At 35.5% G+C, this 20,655-nt stretch overlaps 1 protein-coding gene across 4 annotated transcripts in view; it reads left to right on the forward strand.

The window, feature by feature from the left end:
- Nucleotides 1–20,655, forward strand: part of CSMD1 (CUB and Sushi multiple domains 1) — a 1,076,183-nt gene that overhangs the window by 1,004,083 nt on the left and 51,445 nt on the right. For all 4 annotated transcript variants that reach the window (XM_021390293.1, XM_021390292.1, XM_021390294.1 and 1 more), the window contains 4 exons: nucleotides 3,265–3,459; nucleotides 8,374–8,547; nucleotides 14,166–14,339; nucleotides 17,579–17,752. In XM_021390293.1, coding sequence (XP_021245968.1) covers nucleotides 3,265–3,459; nucleotides 8,374–8,547; nucleotides 14,166–14,339; nucleotides 17,579–17,752 — 717 coding nt within the window. The remainder of the gene's footprint in view (nucleotides 1–3,264; nucleotides 3,460–8,373; nucleotides 8,548–14,165; nucleotides 14,340–17,578; nucleotides 17,753–20,655) is intronic.

A 20,655-nucleotide genomic window follows, 5' to 3' on the forward strand; every position in this document is an offset into this window, starting at 1 on the left:
ACCCTCATTAGAGACTGACCATATAAATAGCAACTTACAATATGAATGCAGAACACTGTGGGAAATCTGCTAAAACCTCTTTCTGAAGCCTTTAAATTAGTGTGTTGTTGTTGGTCAAGGAAGGAAGAGTGACACGCAGTTCCAAAAAACATTACATCCAAAAAGTGGAGAAATATCCAAGCAATTTGAATAAATTGAGTAACTTTAGTCTCTAACTACAGATGAGTACTGGTACTTGCATTTCTTTCCTTACTCTATGCCACATGAAATGCTTCTAATATCCTTTAGTGTGACTGGTATAATTTGGTCTGTACTCAAATACAAAGGAAATGATGTGTGGGTGTAATTACAAATTTAAGGTTTTAAATTGTAAATGTAGTCATCTGACGGATGCTGTCTTACATATCATTTTTATATACTTGTAACTCATATAAATTATTTTGAAAAATCATTAGTTTCTGTCTTTCTAAGGTTAAAAGAGAGCTATCATTTGGGAATTTTTTATTTGTCTATCCTATTTCATCAGCTACTCTGGAAATACAGATGCTGATTCTTGCAGTGACAAGTTAAAAAGGGAAAGTAACACAAATGAAATTTCATTCCACACCTTTGAATGAAATAATATCATCTTATTATTATGCAGAAATTGTCCGTAGCAGCATGATTCTTAGATTTTATATGTAACTAATTAGGGAAAATTATTTTTTCATAGTTCTTTATTGTCTCATTTTCTGCAGAATATATCAGAGAAATGAGGTCTTCCAAATCAGAAAGAGTTTAAGATGGAAATAGAGAAGTACCTAGATGGAAACACAAAATTAAAATGCATTGCTTCTTTTGTGCAGAGCTTGCCCAGCTTTCTTATTTTACTAATACTTACGAATTTAAACCATACTAAGCAAAGGCTTATCTTTGAGACCAACTCAGTAAAAGAGCAGAGTCAGTCTTATGGTATTTAGATTCTAGGAAAATATCAATATCTCAGTGTGTTTGTTGACCAGAATAAGAAAATTATAAAGAATTAATCATTATGAAGAGTTCAAATTAAAAGCTGAGCACATTACTAAACAAATTTTTGTTATATTTAAGTTGTAGTTGCAAAGATCATGTTATACTATTTTTAGTCAGTTGTGCTGTTCTGATAATGACTGTTCTGATTAGTGGGCATTTTCCTCATGTCTTGAGTACAAAATATACCTAGAATTATTTTTTATCATCCCTTATACAATTTTATGTATGTAACGCCCACTTAATATTAATGGCTGGATGAGGCTTTGAGCAACCTGGCGTAGTGGAAGGTGTCCCTGCCTATAGCAGTGGGGTTGGAACTAGATGATCTTCAAGGTCTCTTCCAACCCAAACCATTCTATGATTCTGTGACAAATAGTGCCCAGCCATTAGTTTGCAAGAGAGAGACTGAGACCTAAATGTCATATTTACTCATAAACTGCGTGCACTAAATCAAGCATCTCTTAATAGTCTCTTGTTTGTTTGTTTCCTGAAGGATAGGGAATAAGAAATCAAATTTCTGAGCAACAGTTTTAGTTGATTACATCAACTCAACCTGGAACCAGAAATATATTCTGTACTCAGCAAAATTTTCAAGTAATAATTTTACAATTGTGTATCAAAATCCAATTCTTTAAAGTGTGCTTGCAGCAGGATTCTAAGTGTATTTATAACTAAAGAACAAAATAAATTACATAGTTACTTTGGTAGAAGATTAAGAGGAAACATCTATGTCACTCATTTTCAAATGCTGAAATAGCTGAGCCTCTTATCTCTAAGTGTCTTGAGATATCCCCTATGGTTATTATACACTATTTTTTTTTTTTTACTATTAGGCTAAATCAGAAGGTTCCTTTCATCTTTGAAAGAACCATGTTTCTCAGTAAAACTGTTACCTGAAAGAAGTAATAAAAATGTTAAATTCTTCTGAGTATTAAATACATACTTGAGTTAATTTTTGTCTTCAGGCAGACCTATATCTCACTCTGAGGTGTTAAGTGAAGTGCTTTAATGGACTTATAATATTAAACAATAAATAACTGCTTCTTGGTTAATAAAGAATAATCTTTGAGTAGCTGTGAAATAGTTTACTACCAGTATAAATTTACTTTAAATTAGTAAGTAGGAAGTCATCTTTCAACCTGAGTAAATTTATATCTATTCAGAATATTTTTGTAAAGACGAAGTAACAATTCTTAAGTTTCAGTTTGATTGTATACTACCAATCCCTTTTAAAATATGCTAAAGATAATGTAAAAACTTATTCTACAATTTCAACTCAATAGAACCTTCCAATCAGTCATTTGAATGGCCTTTAGATGATTTCCCCTTCATTAATTCTTGCACATCTTCGTATATATACTATCCCACTAGCCGTGTATGATAGAATTTACCATGGGTAAAGTAACTATTAGAAAAAGTGTTGTTCTGTTATTATAGGAGTTTTTCCAAAAGTAGTGGAAATATGAGTTTTTGGATTTCTAGTGGGTTTTTTTAGATCACTTTCTATATATTTCAGTAATTGCCTGAACTAGTCTCTTTCATCACATATTCATACTCATTATATAACTTAATATAATTAATATTGAATATTCTGTGTTTTTTCTCAAATTCTAGAGCATCATCTTGAAAATGGTTGGTAGCTATCAGTAGCTTTATGAAAAACACTAACTACACTTCGTACCTACATGCACTAACTCTATTATCGTACATAATCTGAAATTCTAGATGTCACAGAACGGAAATCACTTGAAAAACTTATAAAATTTTTTTTTTCAAATGTTCTAACTGGAATGTAATTATTTTCCTGAATACCCACAGTATGCAATTTTACAGTAAACAGCATTTGACTATGTTGACAGCTTTTATGACAATGGTGGAGCTTTTCTAAAGTGGATAGCATGGATAGAAAAAAACAGAGAATCACTTGGGCCTTTGCAAAACTTACATAGTGATATTTGCTTTTTCTTCACATCCCTGGAGCATTTTTTGCCTTTGAAATGTTTAAATAAATCAAGTTAGAGCACGGCCATATTTGTTCCAGTGCATCTCTCTAAATGAAACTTTACTACATATTTTTGTTCAATTCCATGTTCACTGTGTAATATTCATTATTTTTCCTAGAACTTGTATTTCAGAAATGCACATGCTATGCTCAGTTTTTCATAGAAAGACTTCTGCTAGTACAGCGAGACATATTTTCTGTGAAGAAGTTTAGTGGCAGTATGCTAATTTTTAAGTGTCCTTTATTCACAGCTGTAACTTGCCCCAAAATAGAGACTCTGCTTTCAGAACATGTTGTCTGGAGACTGATTTCTGGGTCACTGAATGAGTATGGAGCTCAAGTCATGCTCAGCTGCAGTCCTGGGTATTATTTATTGGGCCGAAGACTCATACAATGCAGGACTAATGGAACCTGGAGTGTGGGCAATGAAAGGCCAGTTTGTAAGGGTAAGGAGTACACTTGTTTACAGAACATGCTATGGTTTTTTATACATATATTTTATTTTATAAATATATATATGTAAAATGTTCTTTTGCTATCAACCTGAAATTTTCAATTATTTGTCAGCGTTAGTTGATTCAAATTATTTATGTGTAAAATACAATAAGAATTACTATTAGAGGATCAGTCTGGATGATGATCTATGTCTGATAGTGGATTTATTTAAGTAATGTGTAATTATTCAGAACAGAGAAGGAGGTAGACTTCAGATTGGAATTAGATTAGATTAGGGGATTACATTCTTTTGACCTCTTGGTGAAACATAAAAAATGTACTGTCAGAGAAGCTTCAGTCCCCTCACCGACTTCATTACCCTTCTCTGGACATGCTCCAGAACCTTGATGTCTTTCTTGTAGTGAGGGGCTCAAAACTGAACACGGTACTCAAGGTTCAGCCTCTCAAGTGTAGAGTACAGAGGGATGATTGCTTCCTTTCTCCTGCTGGGAACACTATTCCTGATACAAGCCAGGTTACCTCTGGCCTTTTTGGCCACCAGGGCACAGTGCTGGCTCATGTTCAGCTGAGAATCGATCAATACCAGGTCTGTTTCTTCTACACAGTCTTCCGGTCACTCTGCCCCAAGCCTGTAGCATTGCCTGGGGTTGTTGTGGCCAAAGTGCAGGACCCAGCCCTTGGTCTTGCTGAACTTCATCCCACTGGCCTCAGCCCAGCTATCTGACCTGTCCGGATCCCTCTGTAGGGCTTTCCTACCCCCAGGCAGATCGACGCTTCCTCCCAACTTGGTGTCATCTGCAAACTTATTTCGAGTGCTTTCAGTGCCCTCATCCAGGTCATCAGTGGAGATACTGAACAGGATGGGCCCCAGTAGTGAGCCCTGGGGGACACCACTCATGACTGGTTGCCAGCTGAATTTAGCTCCATTCACCACCACTCTGGGCCTGGCCATCCGTACAGTTCTTTACCCAGCAAAGAGTGTATCTGTCCAAGCCAGTTTCTGCAGGAGAGTACTGTGGGAGACAGTGTCAAAGGTTTTACTGAAGTCTAGGTAGACTACATCAACAGCCTTTCCCTCATGAACCAGGTGGGTCGCTTGATCATAGACAGAGATCAGGTTGGTCAAGAAGGACCTACCTTTCATGACCTTCCAGGTCAGGGCATAGAGTACACTGAAGATAACTTGTCTGACTTTTGAAGACAGATATAAAAAAGACATTGAGAACCTCAGCCTTTTCCTTATGTTCTGTGGTCATATTCCCTGCCACATCCAGTAAAGGATGGAGATTCTCCTTAACTCTCCTCTTACTGTTAATACATTTGTAAAAAGGTTTTTTGTTCTCTTTTACCCCAGCAGCCAAGTTGAGTTCAAGCTGGGCTTTTGACGTTCTGATTTTCTCCCTGAATATCCTAACAAATTCTTTGTACTCTCCAAGTTGCCCGTACCTTTTTCCACAGAAGGTAGATTTTCTTTTTCTCCTAGAGCCTCAGAAAAAGCTCCTTGTTCATCTATGCTGGTCTTCTTCCCCACCAGCTCATGTAGTGGCACAGGGGCATAGTCTGCTCCCGTGCCTTTAAGACTTCCTTCTTCAGGAGCGACCAGCCTTCCTGGACTCCCTTACCCTTCAGGACTGAATCCCAAGGGACCCTCCCTACAAGGGTCCTGGACAGTTCAAAGTCCACCCTCCAGAAGTCCAAGGTAGCAGTTTTGCTGCCCCCACCCTTCTGACTTCACCAAGAACTGAGAACTCTACCATTTCATGGTCACTCTGTCTAAAACAGCTCCCAGCCTCCACATCTCCCAATAGACCTTCTCTGTTTGTGAACAGCAGGTCTAGCAGGGCACCTCCCCTGGTAGGCTCTCTCACCAGCTGCAGAAGGAAGTAATCTTCCATACACTCTGGAAACCTCCTAGACTGCTTCTTCTTTGCTGTGTTGTATTTCCAGCATATGTCAGGGAGTTTGAATTCCCCCTTGAGAACAAGGGCTGGCAATCATGCAGCTTCTGCCAGCTGCTCATAGAATGCCTCATGTCTCTTCATCCTGGTTAGGTGGTCTATAATAGACTCCCACCAGGATGTGTGCCTTGTTGGCCCTCCCCATGATCCTTACCTATAGAGATTCAACTTAATCATTCCCAGCCCCAAACTCAACAACATCAAAACACTCTGTAACATAGAGAGCCATGCCACTACCCCTCCTTCCTTGCCTATCCCATCTGAAGAGCTTGTAGGCATCCAATGCAGCACTCCAGTCATGGGAGTGATCCCACCATGTTTCACTAATGGCAACTAAGTCATAATTTGCCTGATGAACAGTGCCTGATGCCTGCTGCACAATTCAACTTCCACACTGGAAGTTTCTTGTTTTCTACAGTGAACATGAACCTTGAGGATTCAGATAGGAAATTTAGCCGTTATTAGCATGCTTATGAAAGCAAATCCACGATTTATGCTAATGGATAATAAAATACAATTGAAGTTCTTGAAAGTGTTGCTCTGCATCTTAAATGCAATATTACAAATATATTTTTCTAGAAGCAAATGACATAACAGAGCAGTTTTAATTAAATTAAACTTTGATGTATTTTTAAAAAGTAATTTTATTGTGGTGCCTGCAATAGCTGTGGGTTGCAGCTGATGTTACAGAAGATTATTGTGGTAATGGATAAAGTCCAGTTTTGTAGCAGACAGCCTACAATATATGTTGTATGATTATGAAGAGTATTAGGAAATAAGAAAAGTTCAGAACAGTTCAGAGTACCATATATTAAAAAAGACAACCTCTAAAAAGATATAACATTTAAATTAGGGAAGGTATGTATGTGGAGTATCCAGTGTTAAGGGAAGTAAAGAACATGGTCATCTCCTCCAACTGCTCAGGCCCAGGACTGTTCCTGTCCAGCCAGTGGGACCTAGACTGGTGCCCAGGAACTGAAAGCCTCTGCTGGGGCTGGGATGCACAGCTGATACTTTCCCCTTTGCGGATTCTACAAGGAGCAAAGCTGAACACCTGTTCCAGAGACACAGGCACATGCAGAGACATTGACATAGTCAGCCACACAAGATGGCCCAGCCAGTGGCTGCCTTCAGCAGCACTTACATGTCTCATGTGAAAACATAAACAGCTGAGTCCCTTCCCCTCTCTGGCTGATAAAATTGGAAGTTCACCAGTGTGGGCACACATAGCACTCTCTAGGTTCACAAGCACACACGTTTATGGATATAAAATACTGGCACAGCCCCTCATTTATGGATATCCAAATACTAGCACAGCCCTTCTGTCTATCCAGCACATTTGGATGGATCCTGAGCCCCTTCTCCATTTTAAGGGAGGTGATCCTTCCCCTCTACTCTGCGCTGGTGAGACCTTACCTGGAGTACTGTGTCCAAATGTGGAGTCCTCAGAATAGGAGAGATGTGGGTCTGTTAAGAGTGGATCCAGAGGAAGGCCCAAGCATGATCCAAGGGATGGAACACCTCCTCTACAAGGACAGGCTGAGAGAGCTGGGGCTGTTCAGCCTCGAGAAGAGAAGGCTCTGGGGAAACGTTAGAGTGGCCTTTCAGTATCTAAAGGGGAGCTATAAGAAAGAAAGGGACAGACTCTTCAGCAGGGTCTGCTGTGGTAGGACAAGAGGAAATGGATATAAGAAAAAAGTTTTTTATGATAACGATAGTGAAGCACTGAAACGGATTGCTTAGAGATGTGGTGTATGCCACATCCCTGGAGACACTCAAGGTCAAGCTTGGTGGTGCTCTGAGAAACCTGATCAAGCTGTAGATGTCCTTGATCATTGCAGAGGATTTGGACTAGATGATCTTTATATGTCCCTTCCAACTAAAATGATTCTATGACTTACAGGTTACTGACTCACCTGCTTCACTCATGCCAGGCACTTCCCCATGGCTTGTTTGGGAACGCATACCAATCTGTGGCTGGGAGTAGGAGACATCTACTTGCTCCAATTGCTGGCACCACAGGTTGGAAGTGCCTACACTGTGGCCTAACTTCAGTAACTGACTCCAGGTTCACTCACACATACAGGTCTCACCAGTGACTGGTTCTGAGACCCCCACGTTCTAGTTACTGATATCCCAGTCTTCACTCATACACAGATCTCACCAGAGCTGGCATATAGTCCTTGCACACATGTGAGAGAGTGTGAATACACAGAAAGATAGTTAAGAAAAGATTTAATAAGAAAATATAAGAAGATAGGACTGACTGTGGTGATCAGTTGCAGGGCTTGGACAGACAAGTGTTACTGACTAGCCTTGTTTTGCAAATGACCACCCTCTTATACCCTTTTGCGCCTCTCAGCTGCAAGATTCATCCTTTCTGAAAATAGCACCTGTAGCTTCTTAGCTCACCCATAAGTCTGTCTGAGAGGTTTGTTTCTTGTCATTGTCACTCAGATAAGAAGTTCTCAATCAGATGACCCTGCTGGAATTCTCACAGGCTCTCATAGTGTGACTGACTGGACTTGGTTCCCATCACTGGCTCCCCTTCTTATTATCTTGTTACACTGGAAACGGTCCTTGACCAGATAACCTGAAAGAAGCAGACACTTTCTTTCTACATACCCTTATAGCCAGGAATATGTATGCATGGAATATAATTGCAACTTTCCCAGACATTCATGTCTTGCTTCAGAACATGACATTTAGATTGCATTTAAACTGCTTTCAAGATGTGAAGTCATCTGAGTTTCCTGATTTAGGACAATCATTGCCAAATCAAGCGTAATTTTAAGCCTAATGCATAATATTACTGTTGAATACAGCTTTTATATTTATTCATACTACACTTACTTTTCAAGAAAATGTGGTCTATTGTTTTCCAGTCTTAGAAATTATGAAAAGCATTTCCATATTTTGGTTTGTTATGTTGTTGTTTTTCCCCAGTTATCTCCTGTGGTGGTCTTCCATCTCCACCAAATGGAAATAAGATTGGAACCTTAACAGTGTATGGAGCCACTGCGATATTCACCTGTAACACAGGATACACGTTAGTTGGTTCTCATGTGAGAGAATGCTTGGCAAATGGTCTCTGGAGTGGTACTGAAACCCAGTGTCTAGGTAAAAAACTTTGTTTTGTTTCATTTTTTAAACAAAAGCAGTATTAATTATTGGAATTCACTTCGTCTCAAGCAATAACACTTCTAGACCAATTAAAAATAAATGATTCCTAAATACAGAAAGTATTGTGTACTGTATTTGATTTTAAGATGCTCTAACAGCATATAGTTGTTTTTTTCTTTCCTTAATTAAATTATATTTGATGTTGTCAGAAGACTTTCTGGACCAGAAGGATTTTTTTTGGTGACTCACTTGGTTATCCACATTTACATTACATTGATTTGCTTTGTGGAGCAGTCACAGAGGGCATGAAGAAACTAAGCTGGAAGATGAGCTTCAGTTCAGGAGCATGCCTAGTGCATTCCAACTGCAAACAAATTTTCAGCATACTGAGAATTTCAGCAAGGGGATTGGACAAGAGATAGACCAAAGTAAAGTAAAACCAGAACCCCATCCTTCCTTCTCACAATCCTGAGATGTATGTAGTGTGGACCTTCAGTTCTTACATCAACTATTTAATTCTTCAGATTTGCTTGTATTGTTTCTTAATGAGCTTCAAAAAAAAAAAAACAACAAAACATTAGAAGAATAGGAATGGATATGTTTCACAGCATGTGAAGAAGAACAACCATCTTTTGTGCTATCTGAATAAATGAAGTCAAAACAAAACTGAAAAACTCTTTTACTAATCCTTACTTTTTCAAACAGTCTTGCTGGCTGAAGAATCCTTCATGTTATCTTTTCTATTAACTGAGTTAAAATTAGCATTTTGATCCACATTTCCAACCAGTCAATGTCAGTATGGCTCTATGGGAAGGAAGCTGTAATTGCAGCATACCTAAAGAATTGATAATGAAAAGCTGCTGAGCATTCTTAGATACCTGGAACTGAAACTGGAACTCAGCTTCCTCAGTGTTAATAGGTTCACTGTGTTTTAGTTTTCAGATAGATAAACAGATGGTCTTTGGCACAGCAGGTTTTTGATGCTCGTTATCTTATACAAATAAGTGATAGATAGGCAGTCTATACTGTTTTTCATTAAATTTCAAAGCAGCTAGAGTTCCTGTGAGCAAAGCATAGAAAATCAGAGCTGCATCTTAAAGCACAACATTCCCCATTCTTTAATATAATATTAAACAAAAAAATGAATGTCTTCATCACAATAACCAGGTGTGATGGGACCACATAACAAGTCAATCTAATTTTCCAAAAAGAATTTTCTAGTATCATCAATTTCATCTTAGCAGGTAAATAAGAAAAAGAATAACAATTATCATCAGGCTAACATGATTCTTACCAGAGTACTACTGATGACATCCTGAATTTCTGGAGATCATTAATGCCCGAAAATGCTTTTAGAGAAATTATTTTGAAATATATTGCAAGCCATGAGGCAGTATTGTTCTGACATTGAAAGCATAATAATCTAACCTTGATGAAAAAAAGAATGTGGAGTTATCAGCTGCATATTAGTGCTATTCTTCATCAGCAATGTCACAGAAAATTTTATAAGGTGTAGGTGAAATGCATAAATGTGGGAATCTTCTGTCGCAGACATGAACTTGTGTCTTAAATCTTTGTGTCCTATTTCTTGTGTTGATTGCCTTTTCTTCTTTCAATTCAGATAGTAGACTGTAGCAGCAAGGAAAATGAGGAGGCTCTCTTTGGAAAAAAAAAAATAGCATGCGATCATTTAATTCAAATTCAGATCAGCAGAGCTGAATGAAGAATTTTAATACCCATTCCTTTCTTTTGCAACGGTAATGTTTGTAGTACAGTTTTTTTGTGAAGATAACTTTACAGTGTGCCATCTTTTAAGATACGGAGTAGTTAAAAATAGTGACCATTGCCTCATAGTGCTAAACTAGCTTCTAAATAGCAGCTAGTTATTAATGAGCAAGACGTAGTTGTTTCTGGTGAGTTTTGTGAGAATAATAAAGCACTTTTCCAGCCTAGTATCCTTATGCTTCATTTTTCAATTAAAAATATGCTATATTAAGAATTATGTCATCTTGATGTAGGATGTGATGAGAATATTTTCAGCACTACTTCCCTCCTTCTTTTGATATATAGAGCAAAAAAAGGAATAAAATAAATCTGTTTTACCTAGGAAAAATAATTCCACTGAAGTGCCACTTAAGGTAATTCGATACTTCAGGATTACATTTTTTGTAGTAGAAGTACCTAAGAGGTTTGTGTGAAGACACATCAGTTTCCTGCTGATGTCTGGTTATCCCTATATTGATGCTGAAAAACATTTTTAAAAATGCTGGCACTGCAGATATGAAGATTAAATAACTCCAAATTTGCATTTGTATAGGTATGTGAGTATTTTCCTCATCTGTTTCTTTTATTGCAAGCATTCAAAGTTATGTTATTATTAAAAAAAAGGCTATTATCGCTCAGTGTTTTGCAGTGTGTTATGCCATACATGAACAGTGTAATGTCCAGCACTTGCATATAATAATTCCTAGCAAACTGATATGTGTTAGCGCTGACCTGAGGTATCACTTCATTATCTGATCAACAATAATACTATGTAGTCTGCAACTCAGTTTAAAAACTATTTATACAGAGAAGCTTTTAACTCTTTGGAAAAAAAAAAAAAGCTAATAAATTTACCAGATCTCATGAAAACTGTTTCTATACACTGTTTGAACTTTATATGAATTCACACTTTTCTTCTGTTGTTGGATTTTATCTGTTTCAGGTTTCTACAAATCTGCCTTGAAATTGTTAACTTTAGTGTTTTCTTATCCACTTAGTCATAACTACCAACTTCTAATGTATATCAACCTATCTGCATTTTAAATGATTTCCATCTGTAGTGAACACAGTACCTCTTGCAGAAAACAGTACTGCACTACAAGTAAAGATTGTCTGATGATACTTATGATTTTTATTTAAAATTTAATAAATTTTGGTTCTATTTGATGTGTCAGATCGATTGCATTGCTGAATACAGCCTTATGCTTAGAAATGTTAAATATGTACATCTTCTTTGCTGGACAGAAAGAATCACGTTTAGAGCTCAAAAGTTATTAATCACCATTTATTCTTTGCAGTTTCAAAGTCAGACAAGCTCTGTAATACCAAAATTCTGCACAGTTCTGAATGTGAAAGTGTAAAGTCTGTTATCAAATGCATGCTGCAGAAGATTGTATTTCTGGTACTAAACTACTTCCTACCTGTCTACATCCTCTCACATAAGGGATATTCACACCATGTCCTTTAGGCACCTAATTTAAGTTCAGTTTAGTGTGCAATTTAAGATCCTAAATTCCCAACAAGGTCAGTGGAACTATGCAAGCTGTTCCAGAGAGCAATTCAGGAAAGATAAATTTCATTCTTAAAGCTAGATGATATGAATGCCACCAGTTGTGTATTCCTAAATTTTAAGGACAGCATGCAACAAATTTATTTCAAAAGTGCCTTTAGAACTTAAAGCCTGTGAAAATCAGGAGGCATACAGCCAGGGGACTCTGAATGAGCCTTTCCATTTTAAAAGAATGATAATTAGAGGTGCTTTCTACCTACATCATACTTGTGTGAATGTAATTCAGGACAGCTATGGGTGAAAATAGGTATTGCTTTATCTTACCCACTGGTTTGTGAAGAATGAATTTATTATTTCAGTCCTGTTGAGTACACTAATTTCTATACATCAGGAAAAGCTTTGTCAAATTCTTATTATTTGTCTGAAAAGAAAGCTAAAACCAGTGACTGCAATTAATGAGTCCAAGGCTAAATATATAATGTAGGTTTGCAAGTAGTATTATATGTATTTTTTTTAGTTGTGTAAAGGTAAATATAAACCATTAAGCTAGACATTTCTCATTTGCACTAAATTAATCACACTGCTGATAATTTGTATCCCTTCCCTAATTTTTTCCCTCCAAGAATTGCTCCTCTAAGTCACAGCATGTGTTTACATGCATGTTTTTTTTGTGTGTGACTGCGCATACATCCATGTAGGACATATGTTGAATTGGAAGCTTTTGGTTGTTTGCATAGCACCGTTATTGATGGCATTTAAACATATTTTCCAGACAAGATATCTTTATTTTGTGTGACTTTGATGTGCAAAACTATACATAAACACGACAAAGACGTACTTTAAAATTCAAACATAGAGGTAATCCACTCCATTACATTTTCATAAATTCTTGTGATAATTTATTTTTCAAAAAAAAAGAATTTAGTTAGAAATGTTAGAATTTAATTCTATATTATGCATAATTTTAAAATTATACATAACTACTGACTGTGCTTGTGTAAATGTATGTGATCCTGCAATTGCTAACTCACAGTTTAACTGCAGTAAGATGTAGTGATATTGGCTTAGATTTCAAGTTAAAAAAAAAAATCAAAATTTAATTTTATCTTGTTTTCCAGGTGTTCTAGAAAAAAATTACTGAACTGGCCTTGAACCATGTAAACAATTTCCATAATTCTTGATATGAACAATTTCCATAATTCATTTTATTAAACAGTCAACTAGCAACTGCCTTAATTTACCCTTAATCAAATTTTACATGATGGGAAAATTACATAATTTCTATGTTACTGCACCATTTTACCAGTTCTTGAGTTGTTGGAACATATATGAGTCAAAATCTCCCCCAAAATAATTAAATACACTATCTGGATCTCTGAGTGAAATGACTTACATAGTAATTCCAGAGGCCTGTTAAATCCCCATTTCAGGGAGAGTATATAATACTTCTGTATTGTGTATTTTACTAGTTGGCACATGTCAGCTATCGTTGTTCTTGAAATTTCCTGTAATTCTTCATGTTTGGCTTCAGTGCAACTGCTGCTTTTCAATTTTGCACTTTTTAGGTCTAGAAAAACAAAACAAATGTATTCAAGCTTTTCTTTTCACACCTCTGATCTGTTTCTTAGATTTCCTTTCCCAAAATCTGTGATTGTCCCAAGCTCCAAGATAGCTTAAACCAGTACTAACTTTAGTAGGCTTTTTTTGCTAGCAACTGTGCTGGTCTAGAGGGCAAAATGTTTTCATTTTATGAATTCAGAGTGCTCTGTGCTGGTTGGCCTCTGCCAGAAAATGGTCCCAAACACAATTCATTTATTAGTAGAGATCTACTCACAAAATCCGAGGTAAATAATGAAAATGAGGAATCAGACTACTATGGTGAAATAAAGTGGGTTTGGAAGTTTCAAGACTTGTTATTTGTATTCCTTCTCTGAGGAAAAAGGTACCTTTATTAAAGAAAAATAATATATATATATAATCCATTTGAAAATGGTCAATTTAATATCAAATAAAATGAATGGTTTGTAATTTCAGATATTTGCAATTTATATGCACCAGACATTCTTCTGACAAATTCATCATTTCTACATTATCTGCAGAAACTGCATATATATGAAAATTTAAAATATTCAAATTACTACCTCCTTCACTCTGAAAGAGTAGGAGGAAGGTAATCAGTAGTACTTACACTCCAGATATTGTTCTGTACAAAACAGTATTTGACTCTGATATTTGTTTATTGAACACAAGAATGAATTATTTTTTTCATATCAGTATTCTTGTAAATGTTGACATGATTTGTAAGAATTTATATATTTGATATGTTATTCTTCAATTGTAGCTGGTCACTGTGGTTCTCCAGATCCAATTGTAAATGGACATATTAGTGGAGATGGCTTCAGTTATCGTGATACTGTAGTCTATCAGTGTAATCCTGGCTTTCGACTTGTTGGAACATCTGTCAGAATTTGCCTACAGGATCATAGATGGTCCGGACAAACTCCTGTTTGTGTCCGTAAGTATCATTTACTATTCAGTGAAATATCATATTGTTACTATGTTTTATTTAATTGAACATTAATGATGGATGGGATGTTTAAAGGTGTTTGAATGAGGTGTTCAGAACATATCTATTGAACAGATTTTCAATGACAAGGGTAATTATGATAATCTACTCAAATTTCTAATTTAGCATAGGCTGACTAGTTAAAACCAGTATTTTCTGATTTCTGTTGTTTCAGAAACAGGATGACATAGGCATTGAAGTGGGTTGGACAGCAGACTGAAACTTAGTAACTTCATGATCTCTTCCTCTCTGTTTCTTCAGGCATATTTTCTTTCTTAAGTGTGGTCTTACTGAGCTTCTCACTGATTTTTTTTTACAAAGAATACTCATGGTCTGATATTATTCTGTGCTGGATAAAGCTGGAGTACTGTTTGTATGTGTAGTTCTGATGTTTTTTCCAACTTGGCCTCCTAATATTTATCAATACAATCCCAGTCAGGGTACTGGATTATATCACATGTGTTAGAAAAATATTTTTATTCTCTTTAACTCTTTTTTTTTTTTCTGAATTCACCTGCTTTTAAAATACATAAATAATTATTTTTTTTATTTTTTGAGGTGTTTCTAGTCTGGTTCCTTTCTCAGTTGCATGGCAAGTTTCCTGGCATTCTCTGAAGCATCAGGCATTTAATCAGATCTATTTTCTCTGAACATTATTCTTTATTAAGCACTAACACTTATTTTTCTTTTTTGGTTTTAATAAACTTACAATTTCTGTAGAATTTTGTTATTTTTCATGGGGCATTTACATCAGTTATTTCATTTTTAAGATGTCTGTAAATCAGACAGAAATATTTTCATCCCCACAGAGATATAGTCACTAAGGTGATCATCTTTTTTGTTTAATCTGTGTTAATATCTTTGTTTTGTTTTTAAGAAAATATACTGCTGATAAGTCATTAGATTTCAAAATGTTCAATATTTACTTTCTTAGTGTTTAAAATAAAATTACTACCTGTGTACAGCTGTAAGAAATATCTGCCAAATGTTATTGTCCTTTTGAAATCCTATTATATCTTCAAATGATTTATATTCCTGAAAGGAGAAATGCCACCAGCTTGTGTTATTACTTTTAGTGGATTAATTTTACTGTGCAGTGAATATAATCCCTTCAGAAGAAAGGGGCAATGCTGAGGGGTGGTGGGAGGCTGTTCCTTCCTAAGCTGATGTTATTATCACTGTTCTGAGAAGTGACAGTAGTTCCTGTGATGACAGCAACCAAACTCCAAATGATTTTCCCATTTTTATTTATTCATTAGAAATTCTAGTAAAAATGGCTTTTCCTGAGGAGAGTAAAAATATGCTGTGTACCGGTGCTTAGAAATGGGCTCCCTAATGTAATACTGAAAAGGACTACTGCTTAAAGATTATGGATCAGGAATTGTGCGGGGACTATGCCCCTGAAAATTTATGACAAGCTGGGCTACATTTTGTGTGATTTTCATAGAATATTATGCATTCTTTTATATTTATAATTGCCTTTGAAAGAAATGTTAGGCTTGGAAATAGTAGACACTAATTTTCAAAGAAAGTATTCAGAGTATTCCACCCATCTCTGTTTTATCTTAGTTGCACGTTCCAGGTTCCTTCATCTTGCACAATTTTTTGATACATGGGTATTTATCTATCTCTGTATTGGATAATCATGAACATGCATAAGGCAGTTCCTTATCTCTGGAGGGAAAAGAAGATTTGTTATTCACCACTTAGATGATAACCTTTAGATGAAATGTCTTGCCTCGTGCTTAGGTAAATAAAATTAACTTGACTGCCTAAAAGCCTAGTGGTGATTTGAAACACTATCGTGCCAAAATTACCTATATTTAAAAACATTAAATATAGAATTTGTTAGTAGTAGTGAGTTCTAAAGAGGAACTGACCTACCATGATATGTTTTTTGTTGAAAAGGGCAACTGAGCAGAATTTAATATCAATTTATTTTAAATACAAGTCCTTAATTTTGTGTAATAAATTTTGTGTCATAGATTTTGTTCAGGAGACTTCAGAAAGTTTAAGGTAGTTGCAATTTTTAAGTTTAATATTTTGTTATATAAGAAAGATGATGACCATGGAAATTATTTTAGTTATTGAAACCAACTAAGCTGTAACAGTTTAAAAGTACAACAGATAGACTAGAATAAAGTAGATCCTGTATATATACTCAAATTTTATTCTAATGTTTAGGGTTTTGTTTTCTAATGCTGAAAACAGGCTAGTGCATAAAGGGATTCAGGTGATTAAAGTGTATCTATTTATACAATTTAAGGGCTAAATACATAAATCTGCATACAGGAAAGCATCCTATTTGATTTGCAAAGATCCAGTATTGTTGAAAATATTATTTCACAATTGAATTCTGTGATAAAATAAGAGTAAACACTTTTTTTTTTGCCTGTCTGTTCATTACAGAAGAGGAAAAAAAAACCCTATAATTTATCAAAAATATACTTGTGAATAGGATAGTTAATATAGTATGATCATTATCACCAAAGCAACGTTGAAAAGCTGCATGTGTATATATCTTTGACTTTCTTATTTTATATCGCCAGTATTTATGTTTTTCTGTATTTTTTCTGTACTGCTTTAATTTCTTGTTATGTGGAAGTCTACAGCTTAACTACTATAAAATGTGTTTTTTAAGTGTCATGTAAGCACATTAACACACATACATAATATAAAAGATTTAATGTCAACAGTGATTTCTCTATTGCCTTAAGAAAATCTGATTAAAAAGATCAGTATTTCAGCAGAGCGACTCAAGAAGTTTGGAACAGGAATGTTCAGAACTTAGCAATGCTCTGAAGCAATACATTAAGTTCAGTTTGTTTTTCCCCACTATATTTTGAATTTTAAAGGAAAAAAAAAATCTATATTAGTTGGAAATATAGTGATGTTCCAGTAAAGGTATTACCTATATCAATACAATGTCAAAATACATGTGCATGTAATTATTTATATTAAAAGTTTCACATAAGGTAAAAATGTAGACTCTAAATGTCTTAGTGAAGAATGAACATTTTTCCCCCCTAGCAGTTAAGAACTGTGAATAAAGGTATCCCATTATTTTCTAAACTTCTTGCATAAATATAAAGACATATTCAGAAATAAAAGCAGCTCCAACCTGCGAGTGATTCCATGAAACTGTGCCTTTCAGTTAGTTGCTAGCATGTCTATTTTTCTTTTAACAGCAATCACATGTGGACATCCTGGGAACCCTGCTCATGGAATGACTAATGGCAGTGAGTTTAATTTGAATGATGTTGTAAATTTTACTTGCAACTCTGGGTACTTACTTCAGGGTGCTTCTCGAGCACAATGCCGAAGCAATGGGCAGTGGAGTAGCCCTTTACCAAACTGCCGAGGTAAGAAACTTTCCCGTAATTCTGCAGTTCTCTAATGATTCATTTCATCTGTGATCCTTTTCTGTGCCTTCAAAACACTGGGATAAAATCTATAACTTTATTTCCTTTTTTTTTTTTTTTTTTGGCATTTCTAAATTGGAAAAAAAGAGCTAGCCTTGATTTTTCAGTATTTGAGCTCAAAGTTTTCAGACTGCAATCCCTTAGCATTTAGTTTAGAGACACATAAAGTGTACTTGATACCACAAAAGTTATATTACATTACTAAATCACAGTCAGCTATCTATCCAGGCTTAGGTGCACTGTAAATCATCAATTACTCCTATTAAAACATTGTTATGCAAGTGAATATTCATACGTCAAAACACTGTTACTTCTGTTATTTCCTAGCAATGTCTGAAAAGATGTTTTTAACTTTTGTACATGAAACCTGGATATTCTTTCCCGAGAATAAACTGATGAAGATTTCATTCTTATTGTTTTGATCCTTAGTATGCTCTGTGTAAAACTGAAGGTTTTGAGAGATGAGAATAAAGCAAGAGTTTGTGTGGCAAAAAAAAAACCCCAAAAAAACTGTATATAAAATATACTTACTAGAGAAAGGGAAAAGAAACCATTTTAGAAACACTGCAACTGCAAAAATCAAAAGTTCTCATACTTAATCGTGTCTTTATTATTTATGTATTCAGATGTCAGTAGCATAATTATAATTAAAAGGAAAACTATGCTATTAAATGATCCTTTCTTACTCTTTCTGTTTATGACCACTGTTTTTTGTTTTCCTCAGTTGTAGAAAATGAGGTTAATGTCAGACTTATATCAACGTCTTGATCGGACCAGTAAATCTGTTTGTTGCTCTACTATTTTGATGTTGTATGCTCCCAAAACAGTTTGTACTGTAGAAAATGCTTTCTCAGTGCTAAATCCAGCAAGTTGATGATAATATTTAATAATACTATGAAATGTTTCCTTTTGAATCATTCAGGCAGAAAAATACCTTGTCACTGCAAAATACGCAATGAGGTGAAAGGCAGAAAATGCAGTGAAACATGTAAGATATACTGAAAGTTCTCAAAAGCCTGGAGAAAAAGTTTTGAGATATTAGATACAGTGTAGCGGTCTTTTTGTGAACTCGCCAGAAGGAAATAAATTTTAATAAGATGAATTTTAAAATGTCGTGCCTAGTCATGTTCCCTTTATAAAGATGGAACTGTCCAGCAGAGCACTTCTCATTGGCACTTCTATCACTTTGAAGAGGAAGTTATCATCAATGCATTCTAGGAAACTCCTAAATTGCTTATGCCTGTGACTTCAGCAAAGTGCCAGAAACTACCACCTTCCCTAGAGGTTGCGCTTACGTTAATAATAGAGGTGGACGCTGCTTCTCTGTCACAGTTGTCTTTTGTAACTTGCCTTTAACATGCTGAAGGAAATTGCAGTCATTAAAGTTGTGCTAAGGTAGCACTGGGACTAAAAATGATGTAAATTCAGTTCAGTTACTAGTAGTTCTATTATCTCCACCTGTTGGCTTATTAAAACTCATATTTTATTACAGTTGTTGTTCCTAAGAATAATAATTATCTTTGGTAATTAGCTCATTGTATTATTTGAGAGATAGTTAATGCAATTTCAAGCTCAGTCTGTGTGGAATTAGAACTTTCATTCTCATTAAAACAAAGAAGAAATGGCAATTCCCTTAGTCACTACCTTAAGAGTTTATTCAAGTGACTTAACTAGCAAAGCAATTTAATTATGGAAAAGGAGAAACAGGAACCAGTAAGTTCTTATTTAGACTTGTGTGCTTCTTTTTTCCTTCTGTGCTATTTTGTATCACTAGACCTTGGTGAAAACAGTCCTTTATCTTATCTGTAAGGCATTTCAGTTTCTGTTAAAAATATATGCTTTTTCACATATCCTGCAGATTCAGTTCAGATCTGCTCTGTTTGACTGTCAGAGGCAGAGACTACATGGTTTTCCTTAAGATAAACCCCAGCTACAAACAAACTTACTCAGACATTGTCCTAGTTTCAGCTGGGACAGAGTTGTTTTTCTTCATAATGTGTGGTACGAGTCTGTGTTTTGGCTTTAGGAGAAAAACAATGTTGATAGCACTGTAGTTGTTGCTGAGCAGTGCTATACAGAGCCAAGGACATTTCAGTTTTTCAGTTTTTCATACTGTCCTGCCAGCAATGGGGACTGGAAGGGTACGAGGAGCTGAGAGGGGACAGAAACAGGACAACTGATCTAAACTGGCCAAAGGTATATTCCATACCATACGACATCATGCGAAAAAAATGGAGAGGAGTTTGCCCTGGGGGCTGATGCTGCTCAGGGACTGGCTGGGAATCGGTCAGTGGGTGGTGAGAAATTGCTTTGTGCATCACTTGTTTTGTAAAGATATATATATATATCTTTACTATATACATAAGTAGTAATTATCATTGCTATTATTTCTCTCTTCCTTTTCTGCTGTAATAAATAGTTTTATCTCAGCCTTTGAGTTGAACCTTTTTTTTTTTCTGATTCTCTTTGCCATTCCCAGTGGGAATGGGGGAAGTTTGCAAAAGGCTGTGTGATTTTAGCTGCTTTCCAGGTTAAACCACAACATATATTTACATTGAACTGAACTGTCTACATTTATTTAAAAAAAAAAAAAAAGAGAAAAGGAATTTTATGAAAAATGATGCGGTCTGAGATTTTAAAAGTAAAGATATAAGCCTTAGAGTTGCTCCAATGTTATTACAATTTTATCTCCTTCCCGTGTCATCTCTCATACTTTAATTTTCCTTATTTTTTAATTTATCACATGATTTTGACTTTTCAGGCCAGTTTACAGGCTAAATTCTTGTTCAGGGCAGTTGGCTTTCCAAAAGTAGTATTATAGATTCAGCTCTGCTGATGCCCAT

This window comes from Numida meleagris, chromosome 3 (assembly GCF_002078875.1).
Source record: "Numida meleagris isolate 19003 breed g44 Domestic line chromosome 3, NumMel1.0, whole genome shotgun sequence".
NCBI classification, from domain to species: domain Eukaryota; kingdom Metazoa; phylum Chordata; class Aves; order Galliformes; family Numididae; genus Numida; species Numida meleagris.